This window comes from Tamandua tetradactyla, chromosome 5, assembly GCF_023851605.1.
Source record: "Tamandua tetradactyla isolate mTamTet1 chromosome 5, mTamTet1.pri, whole genome shotgun sequence".
NCBI classification, from domain to species: Eukaryota; Metazoa; Chordata; class Mammalia; order Pilosa; family Myrmecophagidae; genus Tamandua; species Tamandua tetradactyla.
This window is the reverse complement of record NC_135331.1, coordinates 30,958,831-30,981,495: the sequence shown is the minus strand read 5'-3', so window position 1 is coordinate 30,981,495 and position 22,665 is coordinate 30,958,831. Positions and strand designations below refer to the sequence as shown.

The window sequence follows — 22,665 nt, the reverse complement described above, 5'->3', positions numbered from 1 at the left end:
CTCATGTCAGAGGTTCCAGTGTGGCACAGACTGTCAACCTGCAAAGGAAAGGCACACAGAGACAGACCCCCACCCACCCACCCCTATCTCCTTGCCCACTAACAAATGGGGAAAGAAAAAGAAACCTAGGACAGACAGCCAATACTGCAGGATGGCCCCACTCACTCTTTTCTAACAAGCTGACTTGAAAATGGCTCTGGCACTTCGACAGTTCCCACCTGCTGCTGCTTTCTGGCAGGAGGGTGGGAAGAGATGACCAGTGTCCTGGGGCTAGGCTAGACAGCTGGACTTTAGCACTGAACTCACCAGCCAAGGAATGTTAATTCTCTGAACTCTTGCTTTTCTGTGGGGTGGGGTGGGGTGTGGTGGGGAGAGGAGATAAAACAAGGGAAGGAGAGGAGGGGGAGCAGGACAGGGGCACATAGGGACTAAGTGGAAAAGGGATGAAACCTCTGGGTTAGCTGACCCATAGCATACTTCTGCCCACAGAATCCCGCAGGCATAAATGCAGAAACTCAGCCAACTCTAGCATTCTACAAAATTTCCAGTAGGTCTGACACAGGAGCCCAGGGTACAAGTGATGTGCCCTCAGAGAGGGCTGGGTATGGAATTTCATGATTCCACTGCAAGAATGCAACCATGGGTCTGAACCACTGCCCAGTCCCCTCCCTAACTCATGAGGCAGGCTGCTCTGGTAGCCACAAACATGCTGGGTTGGCCTTTATCACCCCAAGCTGTTGTACTAAACTTTGTTAATAACCCACTATTTCAGATAAAACTCACTTAAAACCACACCCAATTTTAGTTTTTTTAAATGTTTGGGAGACAAACCTGCTCTTACGTATGTAATAAAATAAATGTATCTTCTTCTGGACAAGAATGAGAACCCAGATAAAAAAAGCGCTCCCCTCTAATGAGCTACACTAGAAGCTGGAGATGGGGAAGGGATTGCTTGAAACACGTGAATGGGAAAATGTCTTTCCATTGTCCCATGCCATGCACCAATAAACTGGGTTAAATGTCTATCATATATTCTTAAGACATGTATTGTCTTTCCCCTAATGTCTTAAAAAGAAGTTTTAAAATCACATTTAAAGGCTCCAAACATGCAGCAATAATACAAAAAAAAAAAAAAAAGGGTGGGGGATAAAACAGATGAAAATAACACCACAACATTAAAAAGTGCAACTTACTTTGAATGGGGCCTGATTGGGCTCCTCTGGCACTAGTGACCACAGTCACAGAGGGGAGGAAATGATGGGGAAAAGCCACACTCACGCGTGCATGCACATGCGCAGACACACACACGTGCATGCATGCGCGCACACACACACACACAATTAGGTTCTGTGCAGACAGACTCAAAGGATTAGAAAACACAACTCATCTTTCCTCAACTACTAAAATGAACCAGTGAGACCCCAAAGGACAGGATGCCAGGGCCACCTTCCTAGGCCACGCTTCTAATTCATCTTGGTCTAGCACCACCGTAAACAATGCAGAACTTTCATATGGACGTGCAAATGTTGTGAATCCTTGGAATCCTAGTGTTATTAAAGATACACTGCTTCCTCCTTCTGTAGATGGCAGAGATCAGCAGGAGGAGGCCAGATGTCATTCAGGACATTTTTCCAGGAGAAGGGGAGCATTCCTGAGGTGCGACATTCAGCAGGAGAAGCAGAGGACCCTCCTTCGCCAGTCACTAAAATGCTTGCACCTTGAAATAGGCAAAAGTTAGTTGTGCATTTTTGAGTGGTTTGGGTGGTAGGGCAATATCAGGCAACCTCTTCCAAGGAGGTCCAGAAAAACTAAAATTGAGACTCTCCGAAAGGAACTGCTTCTCAACAACCTGATGATTGTTCCTGCTCCTCTTCCTTGGCAAAGAAGGTTTCCAGTTCCATGAGCTTCTGTATCAAAAGAGTGTCCAGCTCTCGACTCTGCAGGGCTGCCTTCTGGGCCCTGGTAAAGCTGCCGGCCACTTTGACCTTACCACGAGCTCTCCTCTTCCGCGGGACAGTGAAATCCTGAAACTCGAGAACTCTCTTCCGCTTCTGCTGGCTGACTGAGATTAGCGTACCATTTCGTTCCTTAGGCTCCTCGAAGATGGTCTCTAAACACCTAAAGACGGAGCAAAAAACAGATCAGCAGTACTTGGGTCTGACCCACATGGCTCAGAAACCAGGTCTCCAATCTCCTTCTTGTGAATGGGGACTGAAAGTTACTTGCACTAACAAACATCTCCACACTCCAGTGTTTCCTCTGGACAGTTCCTACCTTTTGTGTGTGAAAACCACACATGTATGTTTATGGATATGTATACATGCACATAGTGAAAAAACTCAAAATGGAAAAAAGGGTATAGAATAAATGATCCACACCTAACAGGCAACATCATTAATACTTCTTCATGCCCCACTCCCAAAGTCATTCAATGCACAGACCAGCTTAATTAAGCAGGTATTATCAAAGGTTGGTCCTTTTCTGCAAAGGGCCAGAGAGTAAATATTTTAAGCTTTACGAGCACAAAGGTCTCTCTACCCATCTTTTTTTTTTTAAGTCTCCCTCACCTCTTTTTTAACAACTCTTCAAAAATATATAAAACTCTCTTGGTTTACAGGCCATAAAAAACAGGCCACTGGCTAGATCTGGCTTATAGTTTGCCAACCCACAATATCTATCCTCCATTTAAACACTGTTTACTCAAATGGCTGCAAACAACACACAATGTTGTGTGCACCATGCTTTTTTGACATAACAGTACCCTTTAAAACTGTTCCAATTTAGTATACAGGTAACTGGTTCATTTAAAATGGCTATACAGGACATTCCAAGGATAGAACCTAAGTTAACAGAACCCTATTAAGGTGGTTTCCAATCTTTTACTATTATTTAGCAGTGCTGCAACAAATAGCTTGTACAACTGTCTTAGTGCACAAATCCAAACACATTTAGTAGGATAAAATCCTACCACTCCTCCTGCTATGTCAGGTATTTAGTAAATGTTTACTGACTTGAATTGAATTCAGACACGAAGGTAGCCAAGTGAAACTTTGTATTTGGGTTTTGAGGCATATCTGAATATCAGTGGTTATTGGTCTTGAATAATACAGCATATCTGATAAAACATGTACGTACAAACTAAATTAATACTGCTTTTTGGATCTATATAACCCAACACACGTTTCTTTCCTATTCTACCACAGACCCCAATTCAAGTATGGGGAACAAAAAATATCAATTCTAATTATTTCCAAGACCCAATAGCTGCTGAATGATCATAAGCCCTTCCTGAAGTGAAAGGACTGGAGATTTACAAAAATCATTTCAGAAGTCTTCCCCCTCTGTATATACCTACCTGTTTGCAGGAGGAGACTTATAATTCTTGTTGGTATATATTTCCTCTAAACTAAACTCCTTCTTCTTTAACCTGAAAGGAGAAAAAATAAATTCTTCATGCTCTTGAGAGATTGGTGCCTCAATTCTCTTTTTTTGACCCTTGAATTATAAATGTGTGTTTCTTAATTTCCAAACATATGGGATATTATAACTACCTTTTGGTTTATGGATTTCTAACTCAAGTGTACTGTAGTCAGAGAATATAGTCTGTGTGCCAGTTAAAAGTCTGGTAAAATTGACTTTACAGCCCAGTAATGTCATAAGAGAATGACTGTCCATCTGTCGAGTATAAAGCCTTTTATTATTGTGGCAGGGAAATGTACTGCTCCCTGAATACCCCTACTCCCATCCTATATGTGAGGCAGGGCTATATGCTTAGTCAGGCCAATGAGCTGTGAGTGGAGGTGAGGTCTGTGACTCCTCGACCAAGACTTCACTGGTGCTCTTTCACTGCCCTGGAGACCTCAACAAGCTGCATGGATCTCTAAGCTGTGCTTAAAGGAAGTAGTCTTGGAGACTGTCCGAACTTCAGAAGCCTTTTCTGTGAACAGGAAGTGTACTTTTTTTTAAAGCACTGATAAAAATGTTTGGAGTCTATTTGCTAGAAATAGTAAAAGTAACCCTATTCCTAATCATATATGCATCTACTAAAACAAATTGGTTAATTGTATTGTTTGTATAAATGGTCTACAACCTTAATGATTTTTTATCTGTTTGAGAGGGGTGCTATACAATCTCTTTGTGTAGCTGGCATTTTTGCTTTACATATTGTAGATATGATATTAGGTGTCCTCAAGTTTAGAAATGTTACAACTTCTTAGTGAATTAAAATCATTAACCATTACGTAGTGACCCTCGTTACCTCTATTAATAATGTCTGTTTACCCTTAAAGTTTATTTAATATATTTGCTACTCTAGGAAATTCTCTTCTTCCTGCCCCTCCCCTATCTTTTCCATTCTTTAATTTAAAATATTTTTATAAGTTTTAGATGTGTCTCATGTGAACAATATGTAACTGGATTTTCTTTTCCATGTTGCCAATCTCCAACTTAAGGAATTTAGTCCCTTTTATGTAACTGAACTTTTTAAAATGTAATTTCATTGAGATATATTCACAAACCATACAATCCATCCAAGGTACACAATCAATGTCTCACAGTATCATTGTATAAGTTGTGTATTCATCACCACAATCAATTTTAGAACATTTTCCATACTCCAAAAAATAAAACAAAATAAAAAATAAAGAAGAACACCCAAAATATCCCATACTCCTTATTCTCCCTATTATTTATTTTGGTATTTACTTTATTACTCATTTGTCCATAAACTAGATTAAGGGAGTGTCAGTCCCAAGGTTTTCATAATCACACAGTCACACAATAAAAGCTATATAGTTAAACAATCATCATCAAGAATCAAGTCTACTGGATTACAGTTCAACAGTTTCAGGTATTTCCTTCTAAATATTCTAATACAATAGAAACTAAAAAGGAATATCTATAAAATGCTACAAATAACCTCCAGAATGACCTCTTAACTCATAGTCTCTTAACTAAGACTTGAAATCTCTTAACCACTGAAACTTTATTTTGTTCCATTTCTTACCCCTCTTTTGGTCAAGAAGGCATTTTAAATCCCACAATGTCAGGGCCCAGCTCCTCCCTGGGAGTCATGTTCCACACAGAGGGGAGGTTAGAGAGTTTATTTGAAGAGTTGGCTGAGAGGCCACATCTGAGCAACAGATGTTCTCTGGGGGTGACTCTTAGGCATAATTATAAGCAGGCTTAGCTTCTCCTTTGTAGAAATAACTTTCGTAAGGGTAAGTCCAAAGATTGAGGGCCTGGTTTATTAAATGGTGAGTCCCTGATGCTTATGAGAATATTAGCAATTCCCAGGGTGGGGAAGTATATTTCCACATTTTTCCTAAGTCCTTCAAGGGACTTACTGTCCCTTGCAAATACTTTTTAATTTTCTGCCCCCAATACTCTGGGATGTATTAGGGTATTTACATAAACCTGTACAGAACAACAAGATCCCATTCCCAATTTTACTGTAGTTCTAAACAAGTCTGTTTCATTCATATCTCTAACTGAAGTCTGATCTCTTTCTCAGCTTCTTTAACAGTTGCTGTATGGAGTAAGGCTGACTTTCAGAGCCACAGAATTCTGAGTCTCAAGTGTCAAATCCATGAAGTTCCAGGGAACTACCAGGCTGTACACAAAGAGCTCAGCATCTCACAACTTAGAAATAACAGTTAAAACTCAGGAACAGATGTAACTGCTATAAGAGCTTACAATCTAGGAACCTTTACAATAAGTCTTATTGAACATTGGGTACGTCTTAATCAGACTGTCCAATCTCTGCCCACATTCTATCCCGATAACCTATGCTCTCAAATCCAGTTCTCAGCATTTGCTCATTATACTTAGTTTATAATAGTGAGGCTTTACAATTTTTGTCCATTTGTTTCTGGCTTATATCATTCAACATGTCCTCAAGGTTTACTCATCTAGTTGCATGCCTCACAACTTCATTCCTTCTTGGAGCTGCTCAAGTGTATACACCACAGTTCATTCTTTCATTCATCCATCAATGTACCCTTAAGGCACTTCTATTCATTGCAATTCCTAATGGGTATGAAACGGTACCTCAGTGCTTTCTGGCCATTTGTATATCATTTTTGGAGAAACAGCTATATGGATCCTTCATCCTAATTTAAAAATTAGGTGAACACTGAAGGTGAACATGATTGAAAGGGATTGTATAGACCTATGTGTCCTACTGATTAACACTAGAAATATAAACAAGTTCTTGTAAGAACTACTTTAAAGGAATGATTCATGTATAAAGAGTGTTTAAGTCCAGGGTACAGGGGTAAAACTGCTATCGCATGCTATGGGCTACGTTTAACAGGAAAGCAGCAGTACTACAGCAACATCAGGGCAAATAATGGGGGGAGGGACAAGAGTAAAGGGGAGGTTTAGATTTCCTACTTGGTGAGGATGTGTTTATTGGTTATCTTTCACTTAGAACAATGAAATTATCCAAAATTGAGAGGGCTAATGGACTGTGGACTTAACAGCACAATACGTGATGCCTAATAAATGCAGGTGGCTGAAGGGTGCAGCAACTGAGAAATAGATTGGTGAATGATGGTGTATACATATGATCAAATACTGTGCTGCTACAAAAAGGAGCAAAGTTGTGAGGCATGCAATAATGTGAATGAATCTGTGGGATATTTGGAGAGGCAAAATAGGCCAGAAATGAAAGAACAATTATTGTATGGTCTCCTTTAGAAAATCCTTATAAGAAAACAGGGGCCTAGATTTGAGTGGTTAATTATTATTTCTGGACACAGAGAGGTTCTTTTTAATATATCTACAACCTGGTATTTAGAGATAAGAACAAAGCTGATCAGGTTGGGATTAAGGTAATTCAGAATACAGGGGTAAGAAACACATTGTCTATATTTTAGAACTGTACCTACTCTTTGAGATCAAAGGAAGAAAGGTTTATTTTGTCCATAACCCGAATTTTCTGCAGCACATAATCTAATCAACCTGCCTCACAATGCTAAAGTTAAACAACTGAAACACAGGAATCCCAGAATAAGGATGAGGACCTATAATCCTATATAGCTTAATGTAATGCCTGGATACATCCTAGAATATATCAAGCAGATAATCAAAAAGTATTGGTAAAGTCCCTTGAGGGATGGGAGAAAGAAATATGAGACTATTAAACTTTACCATCAGAGAATCCCCTGATATGTGTCAAACATTAGGGACATCCAAATCAATAGGCCAAGCCCTTGATCTTGAACCTTACATTTGTGATGCTTAGCCTACCTATAGGTATGCCTAAGAGTACTTCTGGAGGATCTCTTCTGTTGCTCAAATGTTGGCCTCACTCTCTCTAAGCAGAACTCTGTAAGTGAAATCATTGCACTCCCCTCTATGTGGGACATGACATTTAGGGGTAAAAGTCTCCCTGGCGGTGTGGGAGAGGACTCCCAGGGATAAATCTGGCCTTGGCACCATGGGATCAACAATTCCATCCTGACCAAAAGGGGGGAAAGAATTGTAGCTAATAAAGTATCAGTGGCTGAGAGAGTTCAAATGGAGTCAAGCTACTCTTGGAGGTTACTCTTATGCAACTTCAATTAGACAGTGCTACCACCCCCAACCAAAACCATTCCAGCTAATTCTAAAGAACACCCAGGGCAACATATAAAATTCTACAAAAGTTTCAAGTACTAGGGTAACTTTCCAAAAACCTACAACCTCCAGATAGGTGCCTGGAACAAAAGTCCTAAAACCTAGAGGGCCTAGTCTCCCCAGAACATCAGCTAGTTCCATCTCCTTCAGCCCCTTCCAACATGAAAAAGTTAGAATGGCCATATCCCAAATACGCCTAAAGACTGGGATGGTGGAGTCACCATCACCTTTGATGGATGCAAAGAAGGTAGGGTTTAACAAACAAATATGGTTATTGAATCATTAAATTGGTATTTTAGTCTCCCGCATCTTAGAACAGCTAAAAGTAAAAATCTAAAATTGTGGAACTGTAACCCATACCGAACTCTAAAATTTGTTCTACAACTAATTGTTGGGCTTTGTTTTGAAATTTATTGCTTTTTTGTATATATTATTCCTGCCCCCCCGCCCCAACTACACACACACACACACACACACACACACACACACACACACACGTCAATTGTGGTGATAAAAAGAAATTCAAGCCTTCTAGCCTCCTATATTCTGGAACAGCTAGAAGGAAAAATCTGAGATGATGGTATGGTAGCCCATGACAACAAACTCTGGGATCTGTCCTGTTATAACTACTTGTTGAAGAGTGCTATGAAAACTAATGATTTTTATTTTCTTTGCTTTGTATAAATGTTATATTATACAATAAAAAAAGTTTTAAAAAAGTTAAAAAAAATCAGGTTATCTTTCCATTGTTTAGTCATAAGCATTCTTTATATTTCTGGACACTAGACCTTATCACATATGATTTGTAAGTACTTTTGACCATTCAATGGGTTGTCTTTTCACTTTTTTGGTAATTCCTTTGATACACAGAATTTTTAATTTTGATGAAGTTCAATTTATCTTTTTTTTTCTTTTGGTGTCATATCTAAGAAACCACTGCCTAATTAAAAGTCATGCAGATTTACATCCAAGTTTTCTTCCATGTGTTTCATAGTTTTAGCTCTTACATTTATGCTCAATCTATTTTGAGTTACTTTGTGTGTATGGTGTGAGGTGGGGGGGCCAAACTCATTCTTTTGCACATGGATATCCAGTTGTCTCCATACCATTTGTAAAAAAGACTGTTTTCCACACTGAATTATTGTACTGCTGTTGCTGAGAATCAGTTAACCACAGATAGATACATCATTCTTGAGGGACTCACAATTCTATTCCATCGATCTGTAGTGTTTTATCCTTGTGCCAGTACCATACTGTCTCGATTACTACAGTATTGTAGTAAATTTTGAAATCAGGAAGTGTGAGTCTTCCAACTTTGTTCTGTTTCAAGTTGTTTTGGCAATTCTAGGTTACTTGCATTTCCATTTGAATTTGAGGATCAGCTTGTAGATTTCTGCAAAAAAGGCATTTGGGATTTTGATAGGGATTGCACTGAATCTGCAGATTACTTTGGACAGTAATGCCACCTTAACACTATTAAGTTTTCCAATCCATGAACACAGACGACTTTCCATTTATTTAGGACTTCTTTAAATTCTTTCAATGATGTCGTAAAGTGTTCGGTGTACAAGTTTTGCATTTTTTAAGTTAAGTTCATTACCAAGTATTTTTTTCTAAAGATGCTATGATAAATGTAATTGTTTTCTTAATTTCCTATTTTTGGATTGGTCAATGCTAGGGTATAGAACCAAAACTGATTTTTGTATACTGCTTTTATGCGGCGAACATTCTGAACTGGGTCATTAGCTAATAGTTTATTTGTTTTCAAGTGTGTGTAGATGGGGTTCTCTAGGATTTTCTATTTTTTTGATCATGTCATCTGCAATAGGAGATAATTTTACCTCTTCCTTGCCAATCTGGATACCTTTAATTTCATTTTCTTGCCTAAATCTCCAGGCTAGAAGCTCCAATATAATGTTGAATAGAAGTGGGGAGAACAGACATCCATGTCTTGTTGCTCTTATGGAGAATGTGTCCTTCTTCTGCATTAAGTATGATGCTAGCTATGTTTTTTTTTGGTATACGTGCTATATCTAATTGAACAACTTCCTTTCTATTACTAGTTTGTTGAGGGTTTTTATAATGAAAGGACATTGAATTCTGTCTAATGCTTTTTTCTTATGATGCATTTAGGTATGAAATTCTTTATTTTTTTGTATTCATTTTCTATTTAGCGCTATTAAACCTGCTGTTAAGCCCATGGTTTTATTTTAATTATTCTATTTTGCATTTTAAGAAATCCTATATGGTTTCATTTCTAATCTACTTGGTTATTTTTAAGAATCTTGTTCGTTTATTCATATTTAAATCCATTTTTATTTTATAAATATATAACATACTAATTTTATATTGTCCCAATAATTTCACCATCTGAAGTCTTTTCAGATTTGAATTGGCATCTGCTTCTGTTGGCATTCACTCATGGAATCTTGCTTCCTCCCATGCCTTGTGATTTATTTTATTGTCAGTTGTTTGACATTCCTTTAAATTTTATTTGAGGTCAGAAATGAAGGTGGATTCCTTGAGAAACAATGTTTTTGCCTCTTTAAGGAGACTGAAGGCACTACCAACCTCAGACAACTGTAAACTAGCAGCTCTGATTCAGGGTGCAAATCCATGACAAGGCCAGTTGCTGTTATTAAATTCTCAAGGGAGAATTTTTTCCTTTACTTGGTGCCAGGATTTAAGGAAGTCACCTTCCCTTGGCGTCCTGGAGGGAGTATAGGGAAATGCAGATAGGTTTTTTTTTTTTTTTAATATATATAGATTTATTTTTGGTTCATCTTCACACTGAGGTTGCTGCCCTTTGAAGGGGAGGGTGTCAATTTAATATAAGCACATGCATTTGTATCTCATATTAGACTTTCATCTTGGGAAGGAGTAGATTGTTTTCTCTTCTCCCACGAGGCCAATGAAAACACAAGCTCAATTAAACCATGATTTTTTTTTTTTTTTTTTTTACCAATGACATATTCCAAGTTTATTCTCGAATGTCGATTCACATCAGTGGGACCATACAGTATTTGTCCTTTAGTTTTTGGCTAGACTCACTCAGCATAATGTTCTCTAGGTCCATCCATGTTATTACATGCTTCATAAGTTTATTCTGTCTTAAAGCTGCATAATATTCCATCGTATGTATATACCACAGTTTGTTTAGCCACTCGTCTGTTGATGGACATTTTGGCTGTTTCCATGTCTTTGCAATTGTAAATAACGCTGCTATAAACATTGGTGTGCAAATGTCCGTTTGTGTCTTTGCCCTTAAGTCCTATGAGTAGATACCCAGCAATGGTATTGCTGGGTCGTATGGCAATTCTATATTCAGCTTTTTGAGGAACCGCCAAACTGCCTTCCACAGTGGTTGCACCATTTGACATTCCCACCAACAGTGGAAAGTGTGCCTCTTTCTCCGCATCCTCTCCAGCACTTGTCATTTTCTGTTTTGTTGATAATGGCCATTCTGGTGGGTGTGAGATGATATCTCATTGTGGTTTTGATTTGCATTTCTCTAATGGCCAGGGACATTGAGCATCTCTTCATGTGCCTTTTGGCCATTTGTATTTCCTCTTCTGGTAGGTGTCTGTTCAAGTCTTTTTCCCATTTTGCAATTGGGTTGGCTATCTTTTTGTTGTTGAGTTGGACAATCTCTTTATAAATTCTGGATACTAGACCTTTATCTGATATGTCGTTTCCAAATATTGTCTCCCATTGTGTAGGCTGTCTTTCTACTTTCTTGATGAAGTTCTTTGATGCACTAAAGTGTTTAATTTTGAGGAGCTCCCATTTATTTATTTCCTTCTTCAGTGCTCTTGCTTTAGGTATTAAACCATGATTTTATACTTGTTTCAAAGCAAAGGCTAGTTTTGTTGCTCACTCACCTCTCTTCTCTCTGGATTGACTGATACTTTCACTTAGATTTGAGGTTCTGAGTATTCTTTATTTTCCCAACAATTTACTGATGTATGTAAAGACTAATATTTTATCTAGCATTATTATTTGTTTTTAAAAGGAAAGTCGGCAAGGCAATAAATCTACCATATTATTAAAAAAGAAGTTCTAATATCTCACTTCTTCCCTACATATATACACCTAGTTACAAGAATCACGGTGAAAGGAGAGGGGATGGAGTAGTATGTATGTTAAACGTTTTAAACCCTACCTCTGTTACTAACTGACTTTATGACAGATGTCTGGGACTGGATAATCCATCTCTAAGATGCAAGTGGCAAAAATTTAAATTCATCACTTCAAGTTAATACATTTTATAGAACAAAACTGTTATATTTTTCGTCATGAGGAAGCCAGGGCCAAAGTTTTCAGTAAAAACTGGCTGCATGAGGCATAACCTTTGATGGCATTTGTTTTCTGTCTTAGACAATAACCAGAGGACAACAAATCGCTAAAATGACCAACTGCCTGGGTGACAATGGCTTTTATATTCTGACTTATAGAAAATAAACTTAAAAAGAAGGCCCAAGATAAAAATTAGGCATTTAGGACAGGTTCAAATTCCGTTTCCAAGAGTTCTCTCATTTGCAAAAAAATGCTTATGGAAGCAATAACTGCAACTATGATTTATAGAAAAACTCGCAAGTCTTAAAACATTATATTCTATTCCAACAATCTGCTTCCTTTTAATGCAAACAGCAGAATTCTATAGACATTGTTCAGCTCTAGCTTAACTCTAACAATATCTTTGAGTACTGTTCACATTCATCTATAAAGCATGGCCACTTTTTTTTAAAGAAAGCACATCTTTTGAATGGCTGTACTACAATTTTAAACCGTTCTGTATTGTGGGAATGCTGTTTTCAATCTTCTGCCATTATAAACAATGAGGTAGTGAATAGCTTTAACTGCATGTCATTTCCTAAATGTGGAACTACATGCGTATGACAAACTCCCAGGAGTAGAATTATTGAGTCAAAAGGTCTGTGCATTTATAATCTTGATTCAGCCTCCATATGATTTTATCAAGTCACAATCCCACAAGCAATGTGCTAATACCAAGGATATCAAACTTTATGCACTTGCCAATTTGACAGGTCAATAGTAATTCAGAATAACTTTAATAACTATAGAATAATTTTAAATTTTAGTTTCCTTACTATGTGTGGGGATGATAATTTTTCATATGTTTAAGAACCATTTGTACTTCTTTTCTGTGGTTCAACTATTCAAATCTTTTGCCCATTTTTCTGTTAGGATTTTCCTTTCTTTTTTATCAATGTATAGAAACCATATATAGGAAATAAATATACATATATACATATACATACATATATGTAAAATTAGCCCTTTAAGATTCGAGTTTATGTTCTGACTATGCCGATGGTGTTTTGTCCAGCAGTTCTTGATTTTTATATGATAATAGTCAATTTCTTATTGCATGACTTTCAGTTCTAATTAGTCCAGTTAGAAAAGAAATTTCTCGTAGTTTCTTCAAGTTCTCTTACAATTTGATTTGTTAAATCTCATTCATTTGGAATTCAGTCTGAGGAAAGACATGAGTATATATAGATCCAACTGGGCTACCCAATTTCTCAATACCATTTATTGAGATGGTTGCCATCTTAGTCATACACTACATTTATATATTTGTGTCCATTTCTGGACTTTCTATTCTGTTTTAGCGATTTATATGTTTATTTATGTTCTGATATTATACTGTTTTATTCATTTAGACTTTATAGCTTAATTTTTCTTAGGACTAGTATTCTCTTATTTGCTCTTTTTTAAAATCTTCTGGGCTATTTTTGCTTCTTTAGCTTTCCATGTGAACTTTATGACTGTATTGAATGTATGCCTTCCTGTTTACTAAAATCTTTTTTTTAATATTTTTATTGACAAAACAAAACAATATACAAACACAAACATTCTTAACATATGAACATTCCATATTTGGTGTACAATCCACGGCTCATGATATGATCACATAGTTGAATGTTCATCACCATGATCACTTCTTAGAACATCTGCATCACTCCAGAAAAAGAAATAAAAAGAAAAAAAAAACTCTACCATACCCCTTACCCCTCCCTCTCATTGACTACTAGTAAAATCTCTGTTTCAAAAAAGAACAGATCTTGATCAAGTGAGTAATGTGTTCAAACTTTCTTTGTATCACTACTGGAATGTGCCAGTTTTCAATTTACTGCCTCTCAGCTCAAAATTGAGCTGTTGGTGCCTGCTCTGCCCCAACAGACTGGACTCGAAGCATGTCTCCTTTACAGTCAGTATGGTGCAGCTTTGACAGCAGAGGGCACTGGAGGATCATTACAGGAGGGTGCTTCTCTTCCTGAGTCTGGTGAGCTATCTGACCTCCTCCTGCCGCGTAGACCCTCAGTGGTAAATGAATGTGGGGCATCTGGAGGTGCTCTGCTGTAGCTGTGGGCCTGCCAGAGCATGCGATCCCTTGGAGACCTCACAGGCCTTGCTGTAGAGCTTCTGACAAAGACACTGCCCTCCAGGCCTAAAGCTGGCAGCAGAGCCTGACCTCTCTCCATGCACCTACACACTAGCCTCAGCTTGTTGTCTTTTAGAAGGCTGTTGCTTCGTGCTTACCTGGCTCTGATTTCAGCTCTGGCCCCAGCAACCCAGCCATACAATGGACTACAATCATCTTCCCCAACAAAGTTTGAACCCCAACTGTGGGTAGGGCCTCCCTCAGTCTTAGGATACTCTTCAGAACAATCTCACCATCTTTATTACAGTTTAATACTTCTCTCTCCTATCACAGTTTAATACTTCTTTATATTAAACTCCCCTGGCTTAAGAATACTGTTTTAAGGAGATATTTAAGATCCAGTACCTCCTGACTGGATCCACACTGATATATGACAGTAAAGTAAAAATACCTATGAGCAAAATAAGGCTGCTACTGAATATCCCAGGCCAATGGTCTTCATACTAGTGAAGACTTTCCAAAGAGGATAAAAGAACACAGAGTTTTAAGGAAAACAATCTCCAGATTCTTGACTTCATAAAAGTAATATGTCTGAGAAATTGCCTGAAACTTATGGTTTTTCCATTCTTATAAATTCTTATAAGACATCACCTATTTACCAAGAGTCCTAGTTTGGTATATGAATCAAATCACTGATCTTGCTAAGCCTGCTTTAGTGATTAAGGAAATCACTGAGAACCAGGCTTGGACTTCTATTCCTCTATTTTAGACACAGTTCAGTTAAGAAGGAAAAGCAGCTTTAGAAACAGGGTAGTTTAGTTAGTTTGGGGATATTCTGATTTCAGATAACTTACAGAATGGGACTGTCAGAGTGACTTTGCTTCCTTCCTTCCCTATCATTAAACAATGGCTACTTAAGACAGAGACTTAGAACAATAAAAAGCTCATAAAACTGAAAATATCTTATTCATACATTTAATTGGACATCACATTTTTTCAAGCTATTCTCTTCTCATTAACAGAAGACTATTACTTAAAATGAAAAGTCCCATTCAATAGTTAATTAAAAAAAATATATACCTAAAATGTTTACTGGGACTACTAAATATTTGAAGATGATGTGTGTAAAACCCACAGATAAAAATTTTAACTAATTTTCTTCAGTTAAGGTATGAACTTTTATCTTTCTAGAATGAAATATTTAATTCAATTATAGTCTAACTTCCTCTTACTTATCTTATAAAATATTATCATTTCTACTTCTTTTTAACAATAAACAAATATTATATGGTATGCGGCCATGGCAGTTGGTTTCTAGCACTACATTTTTTTCCTTAACATTAAACACAGACAGTGTTATGAGATAAATAAATTAAAGGATTTACTTTTTATGCAACTCGTTTCTAAAAGATGAATAACAATTTTATTCATGCATACATACACACATCTACTGAAGCAAAAATATGAAGCATTTCTACCATATTCTCCACTTTAAAATTTTAGCTATAGAATATGCTGTTTTAAGTTAAGTAACAAGAAAAAGCATAATCATGGTGTTTTAATAATTTATTGTCATAAATGGATTATTTATTATTTAATTTCATGGCTTTTAGAAACCTACCTTAAAAGATGCATTTCATAATTCATTTCTCAGTGCCTTGTATATATTTTTTTCAAAATGCAATTAGCACACTTCTATGAAGTCAGACTTTGTTTCAGAAAGTAAGATGCTTTGGCAATGGGCTTGAATAAGTAAGGACTGTGTTTGCCAATTATTTCGGTAGCAAGTATTTTCCATACATTTAATGCATAAAAACTGCAATTTTGAGGTTTTTTGACAAACGAATATTTAAAGTCATAAAAAAGCATCTTATTAAAAAATATTACAGGCAAAAATTTATTGAAAATTTCATTATTTTCAATACCCTTTCAATATATTGGTTTAAATAAGGTATCTCTAAGTGAAAGAGAATCATACCCACTAATAGGTAGTTACTTCCAGACACTGAGACAGATAGTCTCCAAAGCTGGCATAAACTAACCTTTGTGATTAAGTGCTTTTCAATATCTTGCTTTCAAAAAAAAAATGTGATAGGCTATTCTGTGATTTTTTTGACATATACCTAAAAAGATGTTGAAAGAAATTTAACAATACACTCAATCAACCAATGGTGAAAGAAGAAATCAAAAGGAAAATCAGGAAATACCCTGAGACAGATAAAACAAGAACATAGCATAACATACCAAAACCTATGAAATGCAGCAAAGGCAGTGTGCAGAGGCAAATTTATAGATCTAAATTTTAGCACTGAAAAATAAGACTCTTCTGTAAATAATACTGAGAAAACTGATATTCACACGCAAAAAAGAATGAAAGGGGACTCTTTCCTCATGCCATATAAAAAAATTATCTCAAAATGAATCAAAAACCTAAATAGAAAAGCTAAAATTATAAAACTCCTAGAGGGAACCATCATTAGCACCTTGTATTAGGCAGTGGTACATCAAAGGATATGACCAAGAAATTTAAAAGACAACCTAAAAGTGGGAAAGCATATCTGGAAATCATAGGGTTTAAAATCCAGAATATATAAGGAACTCCTATAAATTAGTAACAAGAAGACAAATAAATATGGACAAAGGCTTGGATAGATATTTCTGAAAAGAAGACACACAAATGGCAAATAAATACATGAAAGGACACTCAGTATTATTAGCCATTAAGGAAATACAAGTGAAAACCACAATGATGAACCATTTCAAATTTGCTAGAATAGCTACCTTTAAAAGAAATGGAAAAAACAATTATTAGAGTGGATGTGGAGAACTAGGAACAACTTTTTTATTGTCGGTGGGAATGTAAAATGGTACAACCACCGTGGGAAACAGTTTGGCAATTCATCAAAAAGTTAAACATAGAATGAACATATGACCTGGTAATTCTACTTCTAGGTATATACCTAAAAGAACTGAAAGCAGAGACTAGAACAGGTATTTGCAAACTGATGTGGATGTCATTAAAATTAAAAACTTTTGGGCAAAGGACATTATCGAGAAAGTGAAAAGACAACTTAAAGAATGGTAGAAAATATGTGGAAATCATGTATCTGATAAGGGCTTAAAATCCAGAATATGTAAAGAATTTCTACAACTCAACAGCAAAAAGCCCACCCAAATAAAAAATGGGCAAGGACGTAAAAACACATTTCTCCAAAGATGTATAAATGGTCAATTAGTACATGAAGAGATACTCAACATCATTAGTCATTGAGAAAACGCAAGTCGAAACAACAATGAAACTTGATCATATCAACTAGAATGGCTATAAAAAAAATGAAAATAGCAAGTGCAAGTAGGGTTATACAGAAATAAGAGCTTTAATACATTGCTGGTGGGAATGTAAGATGGTGCAGTCGCTGGGGAAAACAGTTTGGCAGTTCCTCACAAAGTTAAATGACCCAGCAAATATTGGTATATGCCCCAAAGAAGTAAAAGCAGGGACTCGCTTAGATATGTGTACACTTCTATTAACAGCAGTATAATCCACAATAGCCAAAATGTAGAAGCAACCTATGTTTATCAGTAGATGAATAAATATACAAAATACTGTGTCCATAAAATGGACTATTACTTAGCTTTAAAAAGGAATGAGGTTCTGATATATGCTACCACATGGATGAACCTTGAAGACATGCCAAGTGAAGTCAGACACAAAGGGACAGATAACTCTATGATTTATATGAAACAACTAAAATATGCAAATTTATAAAGACAGGTTACCATGGGTGGGTGGGGAAAGAAAGAATGGGAAGTTAAAGCATACCAGATGTAGGGTTTGTCTGGAGTGATAGGAAAGTTCTGGTAATGGATGGTGGTGATGTGCAACATTTGAATGTGATTAATCCCACTGAATGGTATGCTTGGGAGTGGGTGAAATGGGAAAGATTAATTTGCATATATGCTTTTCAGTTTAGAAAAAAAGAGCAACTAAAGAGACAATAGCAATTAAATGCAATATTTGATCCTGAACAGGATTTAATAATATCAAAGGCCTAAAAGGCCATTATTGGGACATATGAAAAAAACAGAATACAGACTCGAAACTGTATATTAATGGTGAATTTCTTAAACTTTGTGAGTGCATTTAAGGTAGTTAAATAAGTGAATATCCCTGCTCTTAGGAAATGTACAGGGAAGTATTAAATTTTCAAAGGAGCATGATGTATATAACCTCCTCTCAACTGTTTAGAAGGATGGATGGAAGAAAGGAAGGATGGATGGAGGAAGGAAGGGAGGGGGAGAGGAAGAAAGGAAGGAAAGGCAAATGTAGCAAACTGTTAAAAGTTGGTGAATCTGGGTATCTTGGGTGGTGGGTATGTTGGTGTCATCTGTATGAGTTTTGTATTATTTTTGCAACTGTCCTGTATGTTTCAAAATAAAAAGCTTAAAAAGAGAGTTGGATAAATTGAGTAACATTACTAGAACTTACATCTACATACAAATCCAAGATAGAATACATTTAATGTTGAATCCTATCGCATTCTAGTATTAAGTACTATTCAATCTTGGTTATCAGAAACATTCTAAAAATTTTTTGAAAAGACATGATAGGTTGATGGGAGAAGTGTAATATCAATCATTATTATTAGCTATCTATTGCATTTGTTCTCTGTGTGAAGCACCATAACAGATACATTACATATTTGTTACCCAATTGAACCATACTCCAATCTTTAAGTGTTGGGAATTCTAATTCATATTTTACAGATAAATTCCTGGGACTTAGGTTAAATAAATTGTCCGGGGTACTTAAGAGCTCCCTTTTAGGCTTCCTCTGGTGATGAGAAATGAAGGAAATCTAAGTTTGGAGACATTTTAAAAAGTGAATGTTTCATATTTTAGTGTGCTTGTGTAATAAATATCTTTTAATTACAAAATTGGAATCACACTGAATATATAATTTGGTAATATGTTTTTTTTCTTTTCACATTTTGAAATTTTTAATGGCTATAAAATAGGCAATAACATGTGTAGCAGTTTCTGAAAAGCATTAACCCTCTCTCCCTTATGACATTAGGGTCCTTTCCAGTTTTGTGTCCTTTCCAGTGTTGGGAATCTAGACTCTGGATCTGGATAAAACCCATGTTAAAGAGAAGCCATGGGTGCCACAGAATGATATTATGATCCTGCACAAGCCTGTTTTATTTTTTTACTACTAAAAAGTGAATTTTTTATTGTGAAATTTATTTTATAAGATGATTTCTTGTTCACTGCAATGAAAAAAAAATAGGAGGAAAACCTAGGACAATCTTGTTCTTCCATTTATTCTACAAAATTTCTTAGATGCTGGGATTTGATTGCCTGCACAGCCTCTTCCACCAAGCCTTGGTATCCTAATCTAAACATGGGAATAATTCAGTACTTCCCTCACAGTGCAATATCTGGCCCATCATGAGCTCAATAAAAATGATTAAGAATGTATTAAGATATCCATGTACATAAATCTCTGGCCACACTGACCAGTTATTTCTTTAGGGTAAATTCCTAGAAGTATAATGAATGGATAAACGTATGTGATTGTTTAAAGGGTCATTTTATTCTGCCAAACTATTTTTCCAAAAAGTGAAACATGTTTGTATTAGAGAAGGAACTCACCTTTTGGGTCGAGGAAGGCCCATGGGGGTAAGATTAGGGTCAGGCTTAGGAATGGTTTTCCGGATGCGAATCTGTGAGACTTTCTTTGGCCTCTTCTCTGGCTCCTATTTTTAAGGGTTAAAAAGAAGGTTGATCAAGTTACGAGACATTTAAAAATAAATGAAGTCTATTTTCTCTGACTCAAGAGTTCACGTCTTTAGTTTACAGATGATTGTTTTTAAGTAGTTTATATCAAAACTTCCCCTACTCCTGCTGATAATTCACCAATTATCCCTCACCCTTATACTATTTAAATAGAATTGCACATTCAGTTTAGATACTGAGATGATCAATATTAAAGTCTGCAACTATCAGAGAGCAGGCACTGCAAATTACAGAATTCCACCATTCACTTATTTTCTCTGAATGCACTAGCAGCTCTTTGGTCCAATTCTCTAAATGCTGTTAAATGCTGTTTTCAAGAGAAAAGAATCTGGAAAACAATGCAATTAAGAAATCCAGTGTATTTTGAGTTGTATATATGTTACTACATAAAAAGTTAAAGGAAAAAAACAAAAAAAGGAATCCAACATAACTCTTAGGGGCCATTCTGCCTGTCATGTGGTTGACAGTCTGCTTGTCACCTGTGGTTGATAATGGACCCCTTCATAACACAGTCATGTTGAGTCCACCATTTTACATTTACCTCTTTCTGCTCTGGAGGGTTGCTCTCCAGGCGGGGGCACACTGGTGTTATGCCATCCAGCTCATCAAATGCAGGAACCTGGAACTCAGAAGCTGAAAGCAGGAGCTTGCTGACAACTGATTCTGGTACCAAACAGGACTTTGGTACTAAGGCAGAGACTGCAGGCTCTAGCCTAGCACCATGGAGAGAAAGGCAGAGAAGTAAAATGAGAGGTATCCTTTCTATGCCCAACACATTCAACTTCTTTATATATATATCCAGGCTAAGGCTAAAGGCTTTCACTCTTTCCAGAAAGGACACTTTTCTATCATTTCTATGGAGATAACTGTGTCTGCATATGCAAAAAATTACAAGAATGAAGTCAATTCATTCCACTGGTATGGAGGAGATTTATAGAGGGAAATGCCAAAAGGAACAGGCTTTGTGGGGGAAGAAGTCATTTATTGAACTGAATAAATGAATAATGCTTAGATGAGAATACCCCATGCAAGGACTAAAGTTGGCTAAGTCACTCAGACAAAGATAGCTTGAAAGGAGACTTCTTATACAATGAGGTAGCTGGTGATTTGACTTTTCTATAAATGATATTGATAAAACATTACAGGTAATTGCTAAGGGTGATAGAACATATCTGAATCTCAGAGATGTTCATCTGAGGGATGTAGATCAGGTCCAGCACAAGAGATCAGACTCAAGCCACTCCTGACCCACGCCCTCTGCTCTCTCATGCCCAAACAGCAAACAAGCCCCTGAGTGCCAGACACCACTGCAGGCTTACCTCATCTGACTGCCTCTGGTGCTATAAGTAGCTTCTATGCCTGGAAGAGGCACATTTGGTAACAAGGCGTGGCTGAGGTGAAGCAAAAGTACGAAAGCATGGGTTAGGGCACTGGAACAAAAGGAAAGGTTGTGAAGCAAGCCACTGTGAGTTCTTGACATATGGTGCTTAATCAGAAGATGGGGAATGTCAGTCATCCAGAGAGCTGAAAACTGCCCTGCCAAGAGAATTAATTCCATGTGCCATTACATGGAGGCAGGTTCACAGGAAGATTATTTTCTAACTTAAATGGAAAGAGGGTAGAGAAGCAAAGAGGACAGTAAGAGAAAAGAAGGGAACAAAAATGATTTTGAGCCTTATTTGTTTACTTAAGTTGTTGAATTAAAGAATTTTTTTTAAATAATTTAAATATAGTACTCAGTATTGCATCAACTCTGTAAAAATAAAATCTGGTAGTTTTTATATTCTTACAAAATATTATGGAGAAAACCTATTATTCTCTTTAATGCAAGTTGCACTTAAGATATGGCCACGTAGACAAAAACTGCTGACAAGGTTAGTTCCTTTATAATCCAGCTATTATGTTCATAAATAAACCAATAGCATTGGTCACATAGATATATTTAACATGCAATGTTGGAGAGCTTTTTGTCCCCTCAAATTAAACCTGTACCAAACTCTACCGAATCTAGAACACAGCACTGGTGTTTGTATGAAGACTGGCTTCTCCCAGAAGTAAGAGAGGTTTGTTTAATGGTAGGAAAAACAAAGATAATATTCCATGCAGATTTCTAGAATAATATTTGGTTCCAGTTATGGATTCCCTGAGGAGTACCGATAAAAGGGAAGCAGGATGGAATACTGGAAAGGGAACTGACTGAATCAGGAATAGAGAGACCTAGGTTCTAGTTCTAGCTCAGCTAAAATAGTACCCAGCTGAGGCATCTGGGTTATAAAAAATCTTCCCATGCTTCAGTCTCATCATCTATAAAACGGTGAAAAGACACCATTCTCATCTATATTATAGGAGTGCTGGAAAACTGGGTTCAAATGAGAAAATCCTAAACAAAGATAAATTAATTTAATCTTTTAAAAGTCTTGGTTTCTGGGGCTATTCAATTTACCATGCTGGAAAATATTTCTAAGTGTGCTTAGAAAAACAGCTAACTTCCTAAACTCTAAGCTCAAGTATATGGTATTAAAGCACCTTCAGAGCCAATGAAAAGGAAAAACTACAACGACAATCCCTCTACTTTCCACTTGAATTTAAATAAAATAAAATCCAGAAATGAGAGAGGAAACATATTCCACACCAGGAAACAGAAAAGTCAGGTGGGAAAGAAAAGTGGGAAAAGGGCAAAAGGTTTCATCTACACGGGGTGAAATGACTAAATACCCGTCTGTACTAGCCTCAGGGATCAACATAGTTTAAGAAGGTTAACACAAAGCTATTTGTCATGGACATACAGTAGGGAACAACTATGAGATTTGAAAAGCATACCAACAACTAGACAATAA

General features: G+C 36.7%; 1 protein-coding gene across 22 annotated transcripts in view; it reads right to left on the bottom strand.

Moving 5' to 3' along the window:
- Positions 1 to 1,427: 1,427 nt before the first annotated feature.
- The window catches only part of PRR14L (proline rich 14 like), a 74,947-nt gene continuing 53,709 nt past the window's right edge, over positions 1,428 to 22,665 (bottom strand). For 20 of the 22 annotated variants that reach the window (XM_077160461.1, XM_077160462.1, XM_077160458.1 and 17 more), the window contains 5 exons: positions 21,148 to 21,219; positions 20,370 to 20,541; positions 19,685 to 19,788; positions 3,356 to 3,427; positions 1,428 to 2,118 (listed from right to left, as the gene is read on the bottom strand). In XM_077160461.1, the coding sequence (XP_077016576.1) occupies positions 1,842 to 2,118; positions 3,356 to 3,427; positions 19,685 to 19,788; positions 20,370 to 20,541; positions 21,148 to 21,219 (697 nt within the window). In that variant the 3' untranslated portion in view covers positions 1,428 to 1,841. The other 2 variants (XM_077160460.1, XM_077160477.1) reach the window with 2 other exon arrangements.